Source organism: Pristiophorus japonicus, chromosome 2 (genome assembly GCF_044704955.1).
Source record: "Pristiophorus japonicus isolate sPriJap1 chromosome 2, sPriJap1.hap1, whole genome shotgun sequence".
Taxonomy (NCBI): Eukaryota; Metazoa; Chordata; class Chondrichthyes; family Pristiophoridae; genus Pristiophorus; species Pristiophorus japonicus.
In genome coordinates, this window is record NC_091978.1 from 224,007,411 (window position 1) to 224,024,080 (window position 16,670).

General features: G+C 44.4%; 1 protein-coding gene across 7 annotated transcripts in view; it reads right to left on the reverse strand.

Annotated features, from left to right (window-relative positions):
- sec31a (SEC31 homolog A, COPII coat complex component) overlaps positions 1-16,670 on the reverse strand; it is a 147,437-nt gene that overhangs the window by 50,937 nt on the left and 79,830 nt on the right. For 6 of the 7 annotated variants that reach the window (XM_070871009.1, XM_070871010.1, XM_070871007.1 and 3 more), the window contains exons 14-18: positions 14,349-14,423; positions 13,390-13,495; positions 7,511-7,689; positions 7,303-7,429; positions 1,419-1,564 (exon numbers count right to left, since the gene is read on the reverse strand). In XM_070871009.1, the coding sequence (XP_070727110.1) occupies positions 1,419-1,564; positions 7,303-7,429; positions 7,511-7,689; positions 13,390-13,495; positions 14,349-14,423 (633 nt within the window). The remainder of the gene's footprint in view (positions 1-1,418; positions 1,565-7,302; positions 7,430-7,510; positions 7,690-13,389; positions 13,496-14,348; positions 14,424-16,670) is intronic. The other variant, XM_070871006.1, reaches the window with a different exon arrangement.

The following is a 16,670-nucleotide window of genomic DNA, read 5'->3' on the forward strand; positions in this document are numbered from 1 at the left end:
CTTCTTGGGCAGTCTCCCAGAGTGGAAGATGACTTGGTTCCACACTAAAATGTGTTCTAAGGTGACTGATGAGACCAATGCAGGATCTACAGTCTCTGTCACAGGTGGGGTACTCGGTGGTTGGAGGGATGGGTAGCTGGGGTGCTTGATTTGTTGTAGGCTTCTTCCGCTTTTTGTGCTTGGCTGCTGCGTGCTCCTGGTGAAGAGACTCGAAGTGATCGGTGCCTTTTCGGATGCTCCTCCTCCACTTTGAACGGTCTTGGGCCAGGGATTCCCAAGAGTCGGTGGGGATGTTACATTTTTTCGAGGCGGCTTTGAGGGTGTCCTTGAAGCGTTTTCTCTGCCCTCCTGGGGCTCACCTGCTGTGACGTAGCTCGGAGTAGAGTGCTTGTTTCGGGAGTCTATCATTGAGCATGCAGACAATGTGGCCTGCCCACTGGAGCTGGTCGAGCATGGTCAATGCCTCCATGCTGGGGATGTTGGCCTGAGAGAACGCTGATGTTGGTGCGCCTATCCTGCCAATGAATTTGCAGGATTTTGCGGAGGCAGCGTTGGTGGTACTTCTCCAGTGCTTTGAGATGCCTACTGTACATAGTCTATGTCTCTGAATCATATAGGAGGGTGGGTGTCACTACTGTTCTGTAGACCATGAGCTTGGTGCCAGGTTTGAGATCTGGCCGGGGGGGGCTGTGAGAATCAGCGGATGGTGAGGAGCGGCGGGTGGCAAGGAGCACCAACAGCGAGGTCGGGACCCAGGGAAGACTCAGCACAGGCCATCAATTAACATTAAGTATTCGACAGCGCAGAAGATCAAGACACAGTGCCATCGACTGAAGGGATATTTCACCAAGTTCTTAATTCTTACTGCATTACTGGGAGAAAGCGCTGAGCAAATGCCAGGCAAATCTATAGGGTCCATAGGATAAAGTGAAGGGTGATGATGAGAGGGGCTTGAATGCCAAGAAGGCATCAGGTTGAGAGAGCTTCCATTCCACATTCCTAGCGATGTTTAATATAGACGATAATTATATGCCTCCTTGTCTGTCTCAGGAACAGCGATCTCGGCCACTGACCGGCGAAATCTGTATTAGGAGAAAGCGGTTGGAAAAAAAGAGAGATTTCATGCGGTCTTAAATAAACATTCTTTGAATATCAATTGACATGGGTGAACAGCCTTGTGTGAAACCAGCTTGAAAGGATATTTTAAAATCTAGCAGGTTCAAGGGAGTGCGATACAAGACTCAGGCTGAAATCTACAAAGTGCTGGCAGTGATCTTTAGGGGAAATAAATGGGGAGAGGTCCCAATAGATTGTAAACAAGCCAAAATGGTGCCTTTCTGGAAAATATTATCTCAATTTCATGTTATTCAAAAAAACCAACACAATTGCATTGCACCAAAAATCTCAATGGCACTAACCTGAAGAGCAAGAGGTGAGTTTCCATTCTGAGCTCTATCCCAGCAGGCAACTAGTTTCTCCACATTACCAGCACAGATGTAGCACAGGCAAGCTTGGGCTTGAAGGTTGTTGTCCCCCTCACTCTCCAACCGTGTGCCCAATAAATCTTGGGTGGAAACAAGAAAAAGCATTTTTTTTTTTTAAATCTTTCTTTTTATGCTATTTATTTTCCATTTGTAGGCTAGACTCCTGTTTTCCATTTCTCTGTTGCTAAGTGTGGGCGCGCGCTATGCTCCCACACCACTGCCAGGAGGTGTTACTAACCACCCACACGTGATGCCCTGCTTCAAGTCCCTGTCACCCTGCAGCTTTTTCTTGGTGCTCCCGCATTGATGCAGCTCAGATGAGCAACTGAGCGGGGATTAAACCTCCGTTTCTCACTCCGTGTCACTAAGCATTTGTGCTCCACACCCAGTGTCGCTGTGCCAGAATCACATGCAGTTAATATCAGAGTGGAAGCCTATAAAATGTCACAGCAGCAGAGCTATTGGAATGACATTGCAGGGCATGTTTTTCTGCCCCCTCTCCGTGCCTCAGCCCTACATTTCAGGTGCGCAGCTCTTGTCCAGCCCCAGAACCACTGGAACTTCTTGAACCCAACCATTTGTAGCCTGCTCGTTGTTAGGGAAGAGCGTTAGCAGAAACTGAAAAAAGAAGGAGCACAGTTGCAGGCCTGTCGGGCACTGGACATCAAGACCAACCTATGCCCTCCAAGGAAAGCTTCAGAAATCCCAGGGCAATGCTAAAGGGGCCGAGACCCACTGATGCAGGTCTCTGCTCTTTCCTGACCTCTGAGCTTGGAAAACTGGGCATTCCCAGGGAGCTATATACACACACATGTAGAATTTCTGTTTTTAATTCCATGAGATAATAATCCTGCCAGCTAGTTAGCATCTGCCACTATAAAACCACCCCTCAAATTTTAATCTTTGCAACATAAATTGCAATGTTTATGGGTGGAGCTATGGAATACCAAAGGGCAGAAAACGCTAGTGGGAGTTGTGTACAGACCACCAAACAGTAGTAGTGAGGTTGGGACAGCATCAAACAAGAAATTAGGGATGCGTGCAATAAAGGTACAGCAGTTATCATGGGCGACTTTAATCTACATATTGATTGGGCTAACCAAACTGGTAGCAATGCGGTGAAGGAGGATTTCCTGGAGTGTATTAGGGATGGTTTTCTAGACCAATAAGTCGAGCAACCAACTAGAGGGCTGGCCATTCTAGACTGGGTGATGTGTAATGAGAAAGGACTAATTAGCAATCTTGTTGTGCGAGGCCCCTTGGGGAGGAGTGACCATAATATGGTAGAATTCTTTATTAAGATGGAGAGTTACACAGTTAATTCAGAGACTAGGGTCCTGAACTTAAGGAAAGGTAACTTCGATGGTATGGGACGTCAATTGGCTAGAATAGACTGGCAAGTGATACTTAAAGTGTTGACGGTGGATAGGCAATGGCAAACATTCAAAGATCACATGGATAAACTTTCAATAATTGTACATCCCTGCCTGGAGTAATAATAAAACGGGGAAGGTGGCTCAACCGTGGCTAACAAGGGAAATTAAGGATAGTGTTAAATCCAAGGAAGAGGCATATAAATTGGCCAGAAAAAGCAGCAAACCTGAGGACTGGGAGAATTTTATAATACAGCAGAGGAGGACAAAGGGTTTAATTAGGAGGGGGAAAATAGAGTATGAGAGATAGCTTGCTGGGAACATAAAAACTGACTGCAAAAGCTTCTATAGATATGTGAAGAGAAAAAGATTAGTGAAAACAAACGCAGTCAGATTCAGGTGAATTTATAATGGGGAACAAAGAAATGGCGGACCAGTTAAACAAATACTTTGGTTCTGCCTTCACAAAGGAAGACACAAATAACCTTTCAGAAATACTAGGGGACCGAGGGTCCAGTGAGAAGGAGGAACTGAAAGATATCCTTATTAGGAGGGAAATTGTGTTGGGGAAATTGATGGGATTGAAGGCCGATAGATCCCCGGGGCCTGATAGTCTGCATCCCAGAGTACTTAAGGAAGTAGCCCTAGAAATAGTGGATGCATTGGTGATCATTTTCCAACAGTCTATTGACTCTGGATCAGTTCCTATGGACTGGAGGGTAGCTAATGGAACACCACTTTTTAAAGAAAGGAGGGAGAGAGAAAATGGGTAATTATAGACCGGTTAGCCTGACATCAGTAGTGGGGAAAATGTTGGAATCAAGTATTAAAGATGAAATAGCAGCGCATTTGGAAAGCAGTGACAGGATCGGTCCAAGTCAACATGGATTTATGAAAGGGAAATCATGCTTGACAAATCTTCTAGAATTTTTTGAGGATGTAATTGGTAGAGTGGACAAGGGGGAACCAGTGGATGTGGTGTATTTGGACTTTCAAAAGGCTTTTGACAAGGTCCCACACAAGAGATTGGTGTGCAAAATTAAAGCACATGGTATTGGGGGTAATGTACTGATGTGGATAGAGAACTAGTTGGCAGACAGGAAGCAGAGAGTCAGGATAAACGGGTCCTTTTTAGAATGGCAGGCAGTGACTAGTGGGGTGCCGCAGGGCTCAGTGCTGGGATGCCAGCTATTTACAATATACATTAACGATTTAGATGAAGGAATTGAGTGTAATATCTCCAAGTTTGCAGATGACACTAAGCTGGGTGGCGGTGTGAGCTGTGAGGAGGACGCTAAGAGGCTGCAGGGTGACTTGGATAGGTTAGGTGAGTGGGCAAATGCATGGCAGATGCAGTATAATGTGGATAAATGTGAGGTTATCCACTTTGGTGGCAAAAACGCAAAGGCAGAATATTATCTGAATGTCGCCAGATTAGGAAAAGGGGAGGTGCAACGAGACCTGGGTGTCATGGTTCGTCAGTCATTGAAAGTTGGCATGCAGGTACAGCAGGCGATGAAGGCGGCAAATGGTATGTTGGCCTTCATAGCTAGAGGATTTGAGTATAGGAGTAGGGAGGTCTTACTGCAGTTGAGGCCTCACCTGGAATAGTGTGTTCAGTTTTGGTTTCCTAATCTTAGGAAGGACGTTCTTGCTATTGAGGGAGTGCAGCAAACGTTCACCAGACTGATTCCTGGGATGGCAGGACTGACATATGAGGAGAGACTGGATCGACTGGGCCTGTATTCACTGGAGTTTAGAAGGATGAGAGGGGATCGCATAGAAACATATAAAATTCTGACGGGACTGGACAGGTTAGATGCAGGAAGAATGTTCCTGATGTTGAGGAAGTTCAGAACCAGGGGACATAGTCCAAGCATAAGGGGTAAGTCATTTAGGACTGAGATGAGGAGAAACTTCTTCACTCAGAGAGTTGTTAACCTGTGGAATTCCCTACCGCAGGGAGTTGTTGATGCCAGTTCACTGGATGTATTCAAGAGGGAGTTAGATATGGCCCTTATGGCTAAAGGGATCAAGGGGTATGGAGAGAAAGCAGGATAGGGGTATTGAGGTGAATGATCAGCCATGATCTTATTGAATGGTGGTGCAGGCTCGAAGGGCCGAATGGCCTACTCCTGCACCTATTTTCTATGTTTCTAAGCTTTGATTTAAATGTAAAACATCTAGTTGTGGAATTATTATTTTTTTTTTTAAACATACTTATCACCACTGATCAAACCTTCCTCAATGAACTGACCACACTGGCAGCCATATCTAATTCTGCTAAAGGAAAATGACTGTTAAATAGGAAGCAAGTAGTGGCATCAGATGGTGTATTGTAACGTTTTGACCTAAATCAGATCAACAGATCCTCAAATGGCTGAGGGGATAAATGCATTGTTCAATATGGGGCTGAGCCGCAGAAATCATGGAGGGCCCAGTTTCGATCCCCAGTCTATGTTGTTAGCTGATCATGGTTGAACTGCTGGCAGGAGTCATATGATTCAGTCTAAGGATTAAATAGCCTGCCAAAAAAAGTGACTATGCTGATGTACTGGAAGGTTTGTAGGCACATAGTAAACTGTAGCCCATTACAAATCACCACCTTTAACTGAGGAAGGAAAAGGGGAAAAAGCAGCAAATCACTGCTTTTCTACATTCTCAGCAAATTAATTGTTAATGGGAAATATGAAAGTGCTTGATATTATTGGATGTAAACAGTAATTAACATGATGCAGAGGTGTCAAATCTTATCAACCTTGAGAGACATATCTTAAAATATATAATTAATAATGAAAAATGAAGCAAGAAAATAGCACTTTGACTCTATACACTACTTGTGTTAAATGCATTTCTAAGTAGCAGGGAGAATGTCACTATCCTGAGATATATGAGTACAGCAAGATTGATCACAAGTTTGCATGCTGCCAGTGTTTTACAGCCAGCACCAGTCTTCTCTCTGCCACCACCTGCACTAACTGTAGTGGAGTTCTGGTCAGTTGCACCATGTCAAGCCATTGTTCAAAGGAGAGCCAGAACCTTATTTTGGAAAGGCTCAGTTTTGAACAGGTCGTTTGGAAGTTGAGCTTTTGTGATGGATGCCACAGCAACAACCTGCTCTCAACTCTGCATCTTGTATATGGAGGAAACTTTATATAATGCAGTTGATTTCCTTTTTCTTTATTGAAACAAAATAAATGTAAATTATATAATATCAATTCTAACCCCATTCCATTTATTAAAACAATAGCCCCATCAAGTACAGCAGTACTACAGAAATACTTAGATAATGGAATTAATGCATTTTTGTTTCAAAATTTATTCAATATCAGTTGTTGTGCTACCAATATGTAATGGTTCTGGTCATTTTATTCCATCTTTGGAGATATGTGCCACTGGTGTTTCAATGGATAGGCCATGCCTCGCTAACAAAACAACTTGCCAAGTATAGGTTGAACCTCTCTTATCTGGCACCCTGGGGTCCTGGCCTGGGTAAAACATGTCTCTTTTATTTCTCAAACTCATTTTGCTCGGTGGTAATGAAACACGATTTGTGGACAATCTGTAGGGAATACAGACTAAGATGTTAACTAGCTGTAAGCTCATTATTTTCATTCGTTTTCATTCAAATGTACTACACAGATCGGAGAGCGGGCAAGGATGTGTCTGATCTGCATGTTGAAGTGCATTGCTTTAATCGTCAGTGCCAATCATGTTGCATTACCACCGAACAGAATGAGTTTGTGAAATAAAACAGACATGTTTTATCCACCTGTAGTTTTATCATATTTTAATCCAACTAGAATCCATCCGTCCATTTCTCTCTCTTTCTCACACACTTTTCATGTGTGAATCATACATGATCAATAATTTTTTTATTTTGTTTAAAAACTGATATTTACGATTAGGCAGGTTTTGTAGTTAAGAGGACAAAGTCGGCTGAAGTATTGCAGGCTCTCTGAACTAATGTTTAAAACAATGAAGATTGCTCATCAAAAACAAACTCTCACGATCAGACAGTGGACTTTACATCAGTTGGAAGGATTTATACTCGGCTGTAAACACTGCCGATCTTTCTCGGCTGATCTGCAGCCCACGGCGACACTTCACTGATGTTCCCCACAGGTACACATTGACCCCGCTGCTCTGAGAGTTGGTGTCTCCGCCCAAAATGACATTACATTACATTAAAAACTTACCGGGTACTGCTGACAACAATCCGACCCGACCGAGGAGGGAATACCAGTGGCAGTGGGGAGAAGAGGAGCAACCAGCCCTGGGACACAGCGTGGGTCGCGATCCCCCGCTGGGATTGATGCCGGAGCAAAGAGTCCCAGATTAGAGAGGTTCAACCTGTACCTTTATGATAAATTCCTCTTGTTTACAATCAATTAGAGACAGGATGACAAATACTTCAAAACAGAGGGCAAAGCAATTTTACTCACCACAAAATGCAGCAAATTCATCAGGCCTCGCATACGTCAACAAGGCAGCCAAAGCTTCCTTCCAGTTCTGAATATCACATGACTGTAGAATCTCTTTCCAATCTCTTGTCACTACAGCATCTATCAACTAAATATTATATCCAAAACATCAGAACAAAGTTCCTAAGTAATGAGATTCAAAACGCAGTCAAAACGAAAGCCACCTTACCCTGGTGATCTTGCTTTTTGTTTTGGCAAAGTATTTTTTTTGTGTCTTAGCCAGAAGTTCCTGTCCTCCAGCTATTGCTAATATGATGGCATCCGCCATTCGATTATCATATAAGCAAAGATCAACGGCTCCTTCGAAGTTACCAGTCAGCAAAGCCTGAGTAATCAGCCCATCGACATCTGTAGTACAGAAAGGAATTTTTAAATGTGTGTCATCTTACCAAAATATTTTAATCCAATCTATAAACCACTGGAATCCTTCACTAAGGGAGTGCTGTATGGTCAGGGTTGCCAACTTTCAGATGAGACATTAAACTAAGGCCTGAACTGTTCAGGTGGATGTAAGAGATCCTATGGTAGTATTCAATGAGCAGAGAGTTCTGCTGATGTCCTGGCCAACATTCCTCTCTGAATCATCGTCATCAAAAGCCGATTAACTGGTCACTCATTGATTTGAAGCTTGTGAGACCATGGTCTACACAAATTGATCGCCGCATTTACCTACATTGAATTGACTGCACTTTAAAAAGTAAACCATTTGTCGTAAAGCACCTGCGACATCCCAAGGACTTGAAAATATACTGTACAATATTCTTTCCCTTTCCTAACCCAAGATTAGCACACAATTCCATTTAATAAGAACATAAGAAATAGGAGCAGGAGTAGGCCATACGGCTCCTCGAGCCTGCTCCGCCATTTAATACGATCTTGGCTGATCCGATCATGGACTCAGGTCCACTTCCCAGCCCGCTCCCCATAACCCCTATCCCCTTATCGGTTAAGAAACTGTATTTCTTTCTTAAATTTATTCAATATCCCAACTTCCACAGTTCTGAAGCAGCGAATTCCACAGATTTACAACCCTCAGAGAAGAAATTTCTCCTCATCTCTGTTTTAAATGGGCGGCCCCTTATTCTAAGATTATGGCCCCTAATTCTAGTCTCTCCCATCAGTGGAAACATTTTCCCTGCATCCACCTTGTCAAGCCCCCTCATAATCTTATACCTTTCGATAAGATCACCTCTCAATCTTCTGAATTCCAATGAGTAGAGACCCAACCTACTCAACCTTTCCTCATAGGTCAAGCCCCTCATCTTTGGAATCAACCCAGTGAATCTTCTCTGAACTGCCTCCAAAGAAAGTATATCTTTTCGTAAATATGGAAACCAAAACTGCACACAGTATTCCAGGTGTGGCCTCACCAATACCCTGTATAACTGCAGCAAGACTTCCCTGCATTTATACTCCACCCCTTTTGCAATAAAGACCAAGATTTCATTGGCCTTCCTGATCACTTGCTGTGCCTGCATACTAACCTTTTGCGTTTCATGCACAAGTACCCCCAGGTCCCGCTGTACTGCAGCACTTTGCAATCTTTCCCCATTTAAATAATAACTTGCTCTTTGATTTTTTTTCTGCCAAAGTTCATGACCTCACACTTTCCAATATTATACTCCATCTGCCAAATTTTTGCCCAGTCACTTAACCTGTCTCGGTCCTTTTGCAGATTTTCTGTGTCTTCCTCACACATTGCTTTCCCTCCCATCTTTGTATCATCAGCAAACTTGGCTACGTTACACTCGGTCCCTTGTTCCAATTCGTTAATATAGATTGTAAATAGTTGGGGTCCCAGCACTGATCCCTGCGGTATCCCACTCGTTACTGATTGCCAACCCGAGAATGAACCATTTATCCCGACTCTGTTTTCTGTTCGTTAACCAATCCTCGATCCATGCTAATATATTACCCCCAACCCCGTGAACTTTTATCTTGTGCAGTAACCTTTTGGGCCCAAGTTTCCACATGATTCGCGCCTGATTTTTAGGAGCAACTGGTGGAGAACGGACTATTTTAGAAATCACAATTCTCCACATTTTTTTTTCTGCAGTTCTAGTCAGGTAGAACAGTTCTAGTTTAGAACAGAATTTTTTCTTCAAAAGGGGGCGTGTTCGGCCACTGATGCCTGATTTGAAAGTTTCCACAGTGAAAACGTACTCCAAACTAAAGTAGAATGGAGCCAGTGAAGATTTTTGTAGAACTGAAAAAACCTGTTCTACACATTAAAAAATCAGGCGCAGGTTACAAATTAGGCGTCCAGAACGAGGTGGGGGGGATGGAGGGGGGGGGAAGGGAACTCATTAAATTCGACAATAAATCCTTATTTATACTTCTACAAATATTATACAAATAAATCCAACCTGAATAAACATTTATAAGCAAAGAAAAGATTAAATAAACCATCTTCCTACCTGTGTGAAAGTGCTTCAGCCAGGGAGAATTCTGCAGCCGTTCGTGCCGCTGAGCGGGAGGGGGAGAGAGAGAGAGAGAGAGAGAGAGAGAGAGAGAGAGGGAGGGAGGGAGGGAGGGAGGGAGGGAGGGAGGGAGAGAGAGAGAGGGGGGGAGGGAGGGAGAGAGAGAGAGAGGGGGGGGAGGGAGGGAGAGAGAGGGGAGGGAGAGAGAGAGAGAGAGAGAGAGAGAGAGAGAGAGAGAGAGAGAGAGAGAGAGAGAGAGAGAGAGAGAGAGAGAGAGAGGGAGGGAGGGAGGGAGGGAGGGAGGGAGGGAGGGAGAGAGAGAGAGAGAGAGAGAGAGAGAGAGAGAGAGAGAGAGAGAGAGGGGGAGGGAGGGAGAGAGAGAGAGGGGGGGAGGGAGGGAGAGAGAGAGGGGGGGAGGGAGGGAGAGAGGGAGGGAGGGAGAGGGGAGGGAGGGAGGGAGGGAGGGAGGGAGGGAGGGAGGGAGGGAGGGAGGGAGGGAGGGAGGGAGGGAGGGAGGGAGGGAGAGAGAGAGAGAGAGAGAGAGAGAGAGAGAGAGGGGGAGGGAGGGAGAGAGAGAGGGAGAGGGAGAGGGGAGAGGGAGAGAGGGGGAGGGAGAGAGAGAGAGGGGGAGGGAGAGAGAGAGAGAGATGGGAGGGAGAGAGAGAGAGAGAGAGAGAGAGAGCGGGGGGGAAAGAGAGAGGGGGGGAAAGAGAGGGGGGGGGTCGGGTCGGGGAACAGGAGCGTGGGTCGGGTCAGTCGGGGGGGGGGGGGGGGAAGTGGGTGTCGGGTCTCGGGTTGGGGCGGGGGGGGGAGCGGGTGTCGGGTCGGGTCTGGTCGGCGGGGGGGAGCGGGTGTCTGGTCGATGGGGGGGGGGGGGGGAGCGAGTGTCGGGTCTGGTCGGGGGGGAGCAGGTGCTGGCCGTGGGAGGAGCCTTATTCACGCAGCCCCAGTGAGGCCATTCAGCCAGGGCTAGGGGCTGCGTGCTTCGGGCCCCTCCCACACAGTTCGGCGCCTGGAGCTACTGCACTTGCATGCCGACTGTAGCGCGCATGTGCAGAGGTCCCGGCACTGTTTTCAGCGTCGGGACCTGGCTCCGCCCCCCCCACAGCTCGTGCTGGCTGCGCCGAGGGCCAGAGGACCTGTAAGTAGGTGGAGAATATCGAGGATTTTTTTAGGCGCCGTTTTAGGCGCGAAAAACGGCCGCCCAGCTCGGAGGGGTGCCCGTTTTTTTTCTTGTGGAAACTTGGGCCCTTTATGTGGCACCTTGTCAAATGCCTTCTGGAAGTCCAAATACACCACATCTACTGGTTCTCCTTTATCCAACCTGTTCGTTACATCCTCAAAAAATTCCAGCAAATTTGTCAAATGTGACTTACCCTTCATAAATCCATGCTGACTCTGCCTGACCGAATTTTGCTTTTCCAAATGTCCTGTTACTACTTCTTTAATAATGGACTCCAACATTTTCCCAACCACAGATGTTAGGCATCAACAACTCTCTGCAGCAGGGAATTCCACAGGTTAACAACTCTCTGAGTGAAGATGTTTCTCCTCAGCTCAGTCCTAAATGGCTTACCCCTTATCCTTAGACTGTGTCCCCTGGTTCTGGACGTCCCCATCATCGGGAACATTATTCCAGCATCTAACCTGTCCAATCCCGTCAGAATTTTATGTTTCTATGAGATCACCTCTCATCCTTCTAAACTCCAGTGAATACAGGCCCAGTTGATCCAGTGTCTCCTCATATGTCAGTCCTGCCATCCCAGGAATCAGTCTGGTGAACCTTCGCTGCACTCCCTCAATAGCAAGAATGTCCTTCCTCAGATTAGGAGACCAAAACTGAACACAATATTCCAGGTGAGGCCTCACCAAGGTCTGTACAACTGCAGTAAGACCTCCCTGCTCCTATACTCAAATCCCCTAGCTATGAAGGCCAACATACCATTTGCCTTCTTCACCGCCTGCCAACTTTCAATATTCAGACAGCAGCTGACAGATGCATGGATGCATTTTTATTTTATGTTTGCATATGGGATGGGAAGATAGATTGACAGTTAAATGTGATGAGCGGCTCAATTAATTTCTGCGTTTTAGAGATTTGGGATTAGAAATTATGGGGCTGAAATTGTCCCGTGCTGGGTTTGCGGTGGTCAATTTGAATTATCTGATTTTTTTTGTGCCGGCTTGGGAAGCACCGTTCCTGTCTTGGAATTGGCTTCTTTGAATAAAGAAAATGTTGGTTGCAGTAATGGAGCGTTCATGCGGCGCGACGCTCAATGCCACGCTGATGACGTCTGCGCGATGCAGACGTGCCGCGTCACGCCGATGTGTTACAACGTCCCTCCCCTTCTTTTAAAAGGGAGAGCCACTGCAAGCTCTGCAGCCATGTTAGTGGTGCCCACTAGGCCACAAGGGAGGGTGTAGGCCAGGCCAGCGGCCTGGCACCCAAGAGGGGGTGCTGAGCTGTATGTTGGCAGCCGCAAGTGCAGCCAGGCCGCCATTATCGAGCCGAATGAAAAGTCGGCCGACAGGAAAAAAATGGTGGCCACCATACTACCACTTCCCCTTTAAGGGAAGCCGGGGCACCCTGCACTGACTCCGTGTCTTGGCGCAAAGGGGTTGGCCCGGGCCAATAAGGGGTTGGCGCGCGCGGTGATGATGTCGTCAATGTGCGTGCTCCATGCTGGTGCGCAAATTGCGGGACATGGCACAAACCACTCTTCACCGGCGGAGCCCCTCCGGGTGGGGCGCTCTGGTTGTCGCCCCCAGGCAAAAACCATGCAGCAGCACGTTTGTGCTTCATGGAGGCGCTAACGGCCTTTCTGAGAGTTGCAATTTCAGCCCCTACATTGTTTTGGGGATGGAAATTTGGTGTTTTGGGAGCAGAGCGATAGGAAAATGATCTCGGACGAGAAAATCTGGCGGCACATTCACAGGCTTATTTTAACACTTCATGGGAAAGACTAAACCACATTCACTACTCTCATTTGCACAGATGATAAAGTGTACTTTTTATTTTAAATTGTTGTCGATTTTTCGATATTTTCCCCTGCAGACCTGTAACACTTGCCACTTACCAGTCCTGCTGTGAAGTATAGTGAATTGGATTACATTCAAATCCTGCGAAATTAGATAGAATTTTGCAAAGTACAACTTTGCTAGTAGTTGGATGGTGAACTACCTTGAATGTCCATTTTTTATTGTACTTTCTATAACTGATTTAAAGTCAGACTAACTTGTGCAAAAAAAGCATCACACAAGATCTACTCAGTATTCCATTCAAAACATGTTGTGAAATAGAGGTCAGCTATTCATTCTAGCAAGGGCTGGCACAGACACGACGGGTCAGATGGTCTTCCTCCTTCTGTGCTGTAAACGTCTACGACTTGATTTGGCAATATACAGACTTTATGGAAATTGCCTCATGGAAAATATAACAATTGTATTTGTCAGTTCTGGGAGTGAAATTTCTTTTTTCTTCTTAGCAAAAAGGTCACGTGAATAAAAAAAAGTGGTGATTTCAGTTTTGTACTTGTGCTGACTTCTTCACTAAATTTGATGGGAGAAAGTTTATTCCCTCATTGTTTTTCTTTAGAACATAAATCACCAACTTCTAGAAACTACTGACCTCCACTGATAGAAATATTGAATTTGGTTTCATCCTCAACTTGCTTCTCAGATGTGGACCCACTGAGGTCCAAATCTTCATCATCTTCTTCGTGCTTACTTTCTGTCTATATGGCAAATAAATAAAAAGCTAATTATATGCAGTATACAAAACACTCACATAGATGCCACAAATCCCAGCATTTGCAGTTAAGATAGTCTATCTTGTTCAGTGTCCTATTACTTTGAAGAATATAGTCACCAAAAAAATTGTAGAATTTTATGACTGTCCGCAACTTTTTCTAGTACAATATAGTCTCAAAATAAATTATGAAGCACAGTCCAAACTCAGATTATAATGTATAATCCTAGACTGGATTATAAAATATAGTCCCAGACTAGCTTATGTTTTTCCCTGATGGTTTAGCCAGTTTATTCAGTCGCTGAGTACAGGAATAGCTGAGGCATAAAGACCAGGAAGATCTATGGTTCAATTCACAGCCTGTGTTCCATTAACTGAGCTCAGCCAGAGCAGCAGCAGGTGTATTACAATTGGCCTCAGAATCTCTGTGTTAGCAAGAGGAAAATCAGCCATGGTTCCCATCATCGATAACTATCCAGCATCCACTCCTGGAAATGTATGCGTGTACATCAGGAGAGGGCAGGATCGGCTATGATGTCCTTTCTCGTCAAAAAGCTGCCAATATTTGCTGTAAAGGCCATTAACACAAGGTAATGGAGGATGACTGTACCCCAGCAAGGAGTCAGCACCTTCAAGAAAGAAAATCCCTTTTGAAAAAAATTAATTGTTCTGTATAATTGCTAAACAAGAACATTCAACACTCTGATCAATCGCTAACTGTGAACTTTGCAACATAAAACACTGGTTACTGAACCAGTATAAGTACTACCAGCACAAAGTGTTATCCGCATGCACACAGATAAAACTACAATAAAAAAGTAATGGGATTGATCGAATACCTCCCCCAGGAACTGGTCTTCTATAGCAGGGCTGTCTTCAGTACACTCTGCTGTCTGCTCAGAGTCACTGGGAGCCTTAAAGTGGAAGGGTTAGATGACAACACCATAAGGAAGAGTAGGAAGCACGAGCAAAGCCAGAAGATAACAATGTTAGGGACGACAATGGGGTAAGCAGTTTATTCCACAAGTCATAATACCGTACGGTCTGTGTGTAAGACCAGTGAAACTCTACGCTCTTTAGAAACCATTCCCGAATCGTCAGGTAATTGTGCTAAGACACATTCCATTCACAACCGCCAATGGTTCCAAAGACTTGAACAAAAATTAAATAGATTATAAAATAAAAATGTTAGTGAGTTAGCAGACTGGGATCTGAGCCCAGACTGATAGGATCAAGTCACCTCCCTCTGCTGGCTGTTAAGGGTCCTACACAAAATGTGTTTCGATCTTAACCCCGTTCCTAGTAGGTTTGGATCCATGTCATATAATCTGGCACCACGTTGGCAATCTCGCTCAGAAGAGCCACAAGGTGACTGATGTCGCAAGCAATCGTCCCACTGGGACAATACAAGCTATTCCAAGATTGAAACACACTATTTAGGCAAAGTGGAGAGAGCTTTATTCTATAACTCACATAGGTTTTACCCAACCAGAGAGTACTCGGCACTGATAACATGCTTGAAAGTATTCAATGCCTCAATAATAATATCCCTCACTTTCATATTAAAAAATCCAAAAAAGATCAAAATGCTTATTTAAAAAAAAACAACTGCACGTTTGAATTTAGATCAAGTAAATATTATGGTCTCCAAACTCAAAGCATTGTTGGGTATGAGCAATCTAAATCATCAGGACGACTTCTAAAAATTAAAGTATCACAAATTATTATGTTAACGTCCTTTTATTTTGCTCCATCTATTTTTTTTAAAGTTTGAATATTTTGGTTAAATGAGTGCTGACACTATTGGGGGTACTGGCTTTATGGAGTTACTGAGCTCAACTGCAAAGGAGCCTAATTATCATTAATGCAGATTCAGTCGTGAACTATGGGGATATTCAGTGTCAACTGTATCTGATAATCTGCATCCTCACATCATTAGGCTCTGTAACTCTCCCAAAGTCATCAACAATAGTATTTTTATTTTAAAGGCAAATGGATAAAGAAGTCATAATATCTGTACCTGAATTTTTAAAACCAAGCTGTTGGTCAGGCTCCCTCTTTAGACTCATGTTGTCACTTCAGTTCTATTGCTCATAATGATCAATTATTTATACAAATGTAGGGGCTCGCTTCAGAACTGGGTAATACAGAAATGCACTCTCTCAACTAAATATCACACACATACTTGCGCACACACACATTAAACAAAGTACTCAATAGGATTGAGTATTAAATAGCCTCCATTTAGTAATCTTTATCATCAGTGGAACAAACTACATATTATTCCTCATCTGTGCTTTTTATTGACATCACAGGTAAAAATATGGACACACCCTGGTTGAAGTCAAATTAGCCACCTAAATTTAACAGAATGCAGATGGTGGTGTATTCTTATTCTTGTGATATAATACCAGTGGTTAATGGAATATAAAACACTTCCACACGCTTCCCAGACAAGTGGATCAGGATCTCAATCACTACAGGCCTTCAAGCTTAGATTTCCTCTGATAGTTAGTTTGTCAATGTCATTCAATACTCAGGCATAGGACTGAGGACAGACAATATGCCAATTCCACAACACCAAGTGAAGGCACAGCATCAAGGTCCTAACCTGATCCACAGTATCAGCAACAGCAATGAGTGCAGGCAAGTTGCATAATAGACATGAAAGATAAGTCAACAAGGGTTTATCATCCAGATATATATCTAATTTGTCTTCAGCGAGATGATTAGCAAAGGCAACAGAAATCGATCATATACTACACGGAATAATATATATATTTTTTTAAAAAGGTGAAGGATGTTAGTAGTGGGAATTGGAACATTTAAATTTTGGGCAGGCAATATCTGCATCTGGTACTCCCAGTTAAGGTACAGCAGAATACAACTCTCTCTGCTCCAACATCCTCCCCAGCCCCAACCTAAAGGGAACATCCCCAACTGCACTAATGTGAGGCTTCTCCATTTTCCACACCAACGATGAGTGATCTCTTGGAATGAAACTGCCAATTAGGGCCAAATTAGGGACCGTTTTATGCTGCAGACCTGTGCTCATTTGGAATTAGTGAGATTGCCTAAACTCATTTCATATAGAACCTTTACAGCCAGCAAGAACAAAAGACTTTCATCTGCAGGAACAGGAGTAGGCCATTCAGCCCCGG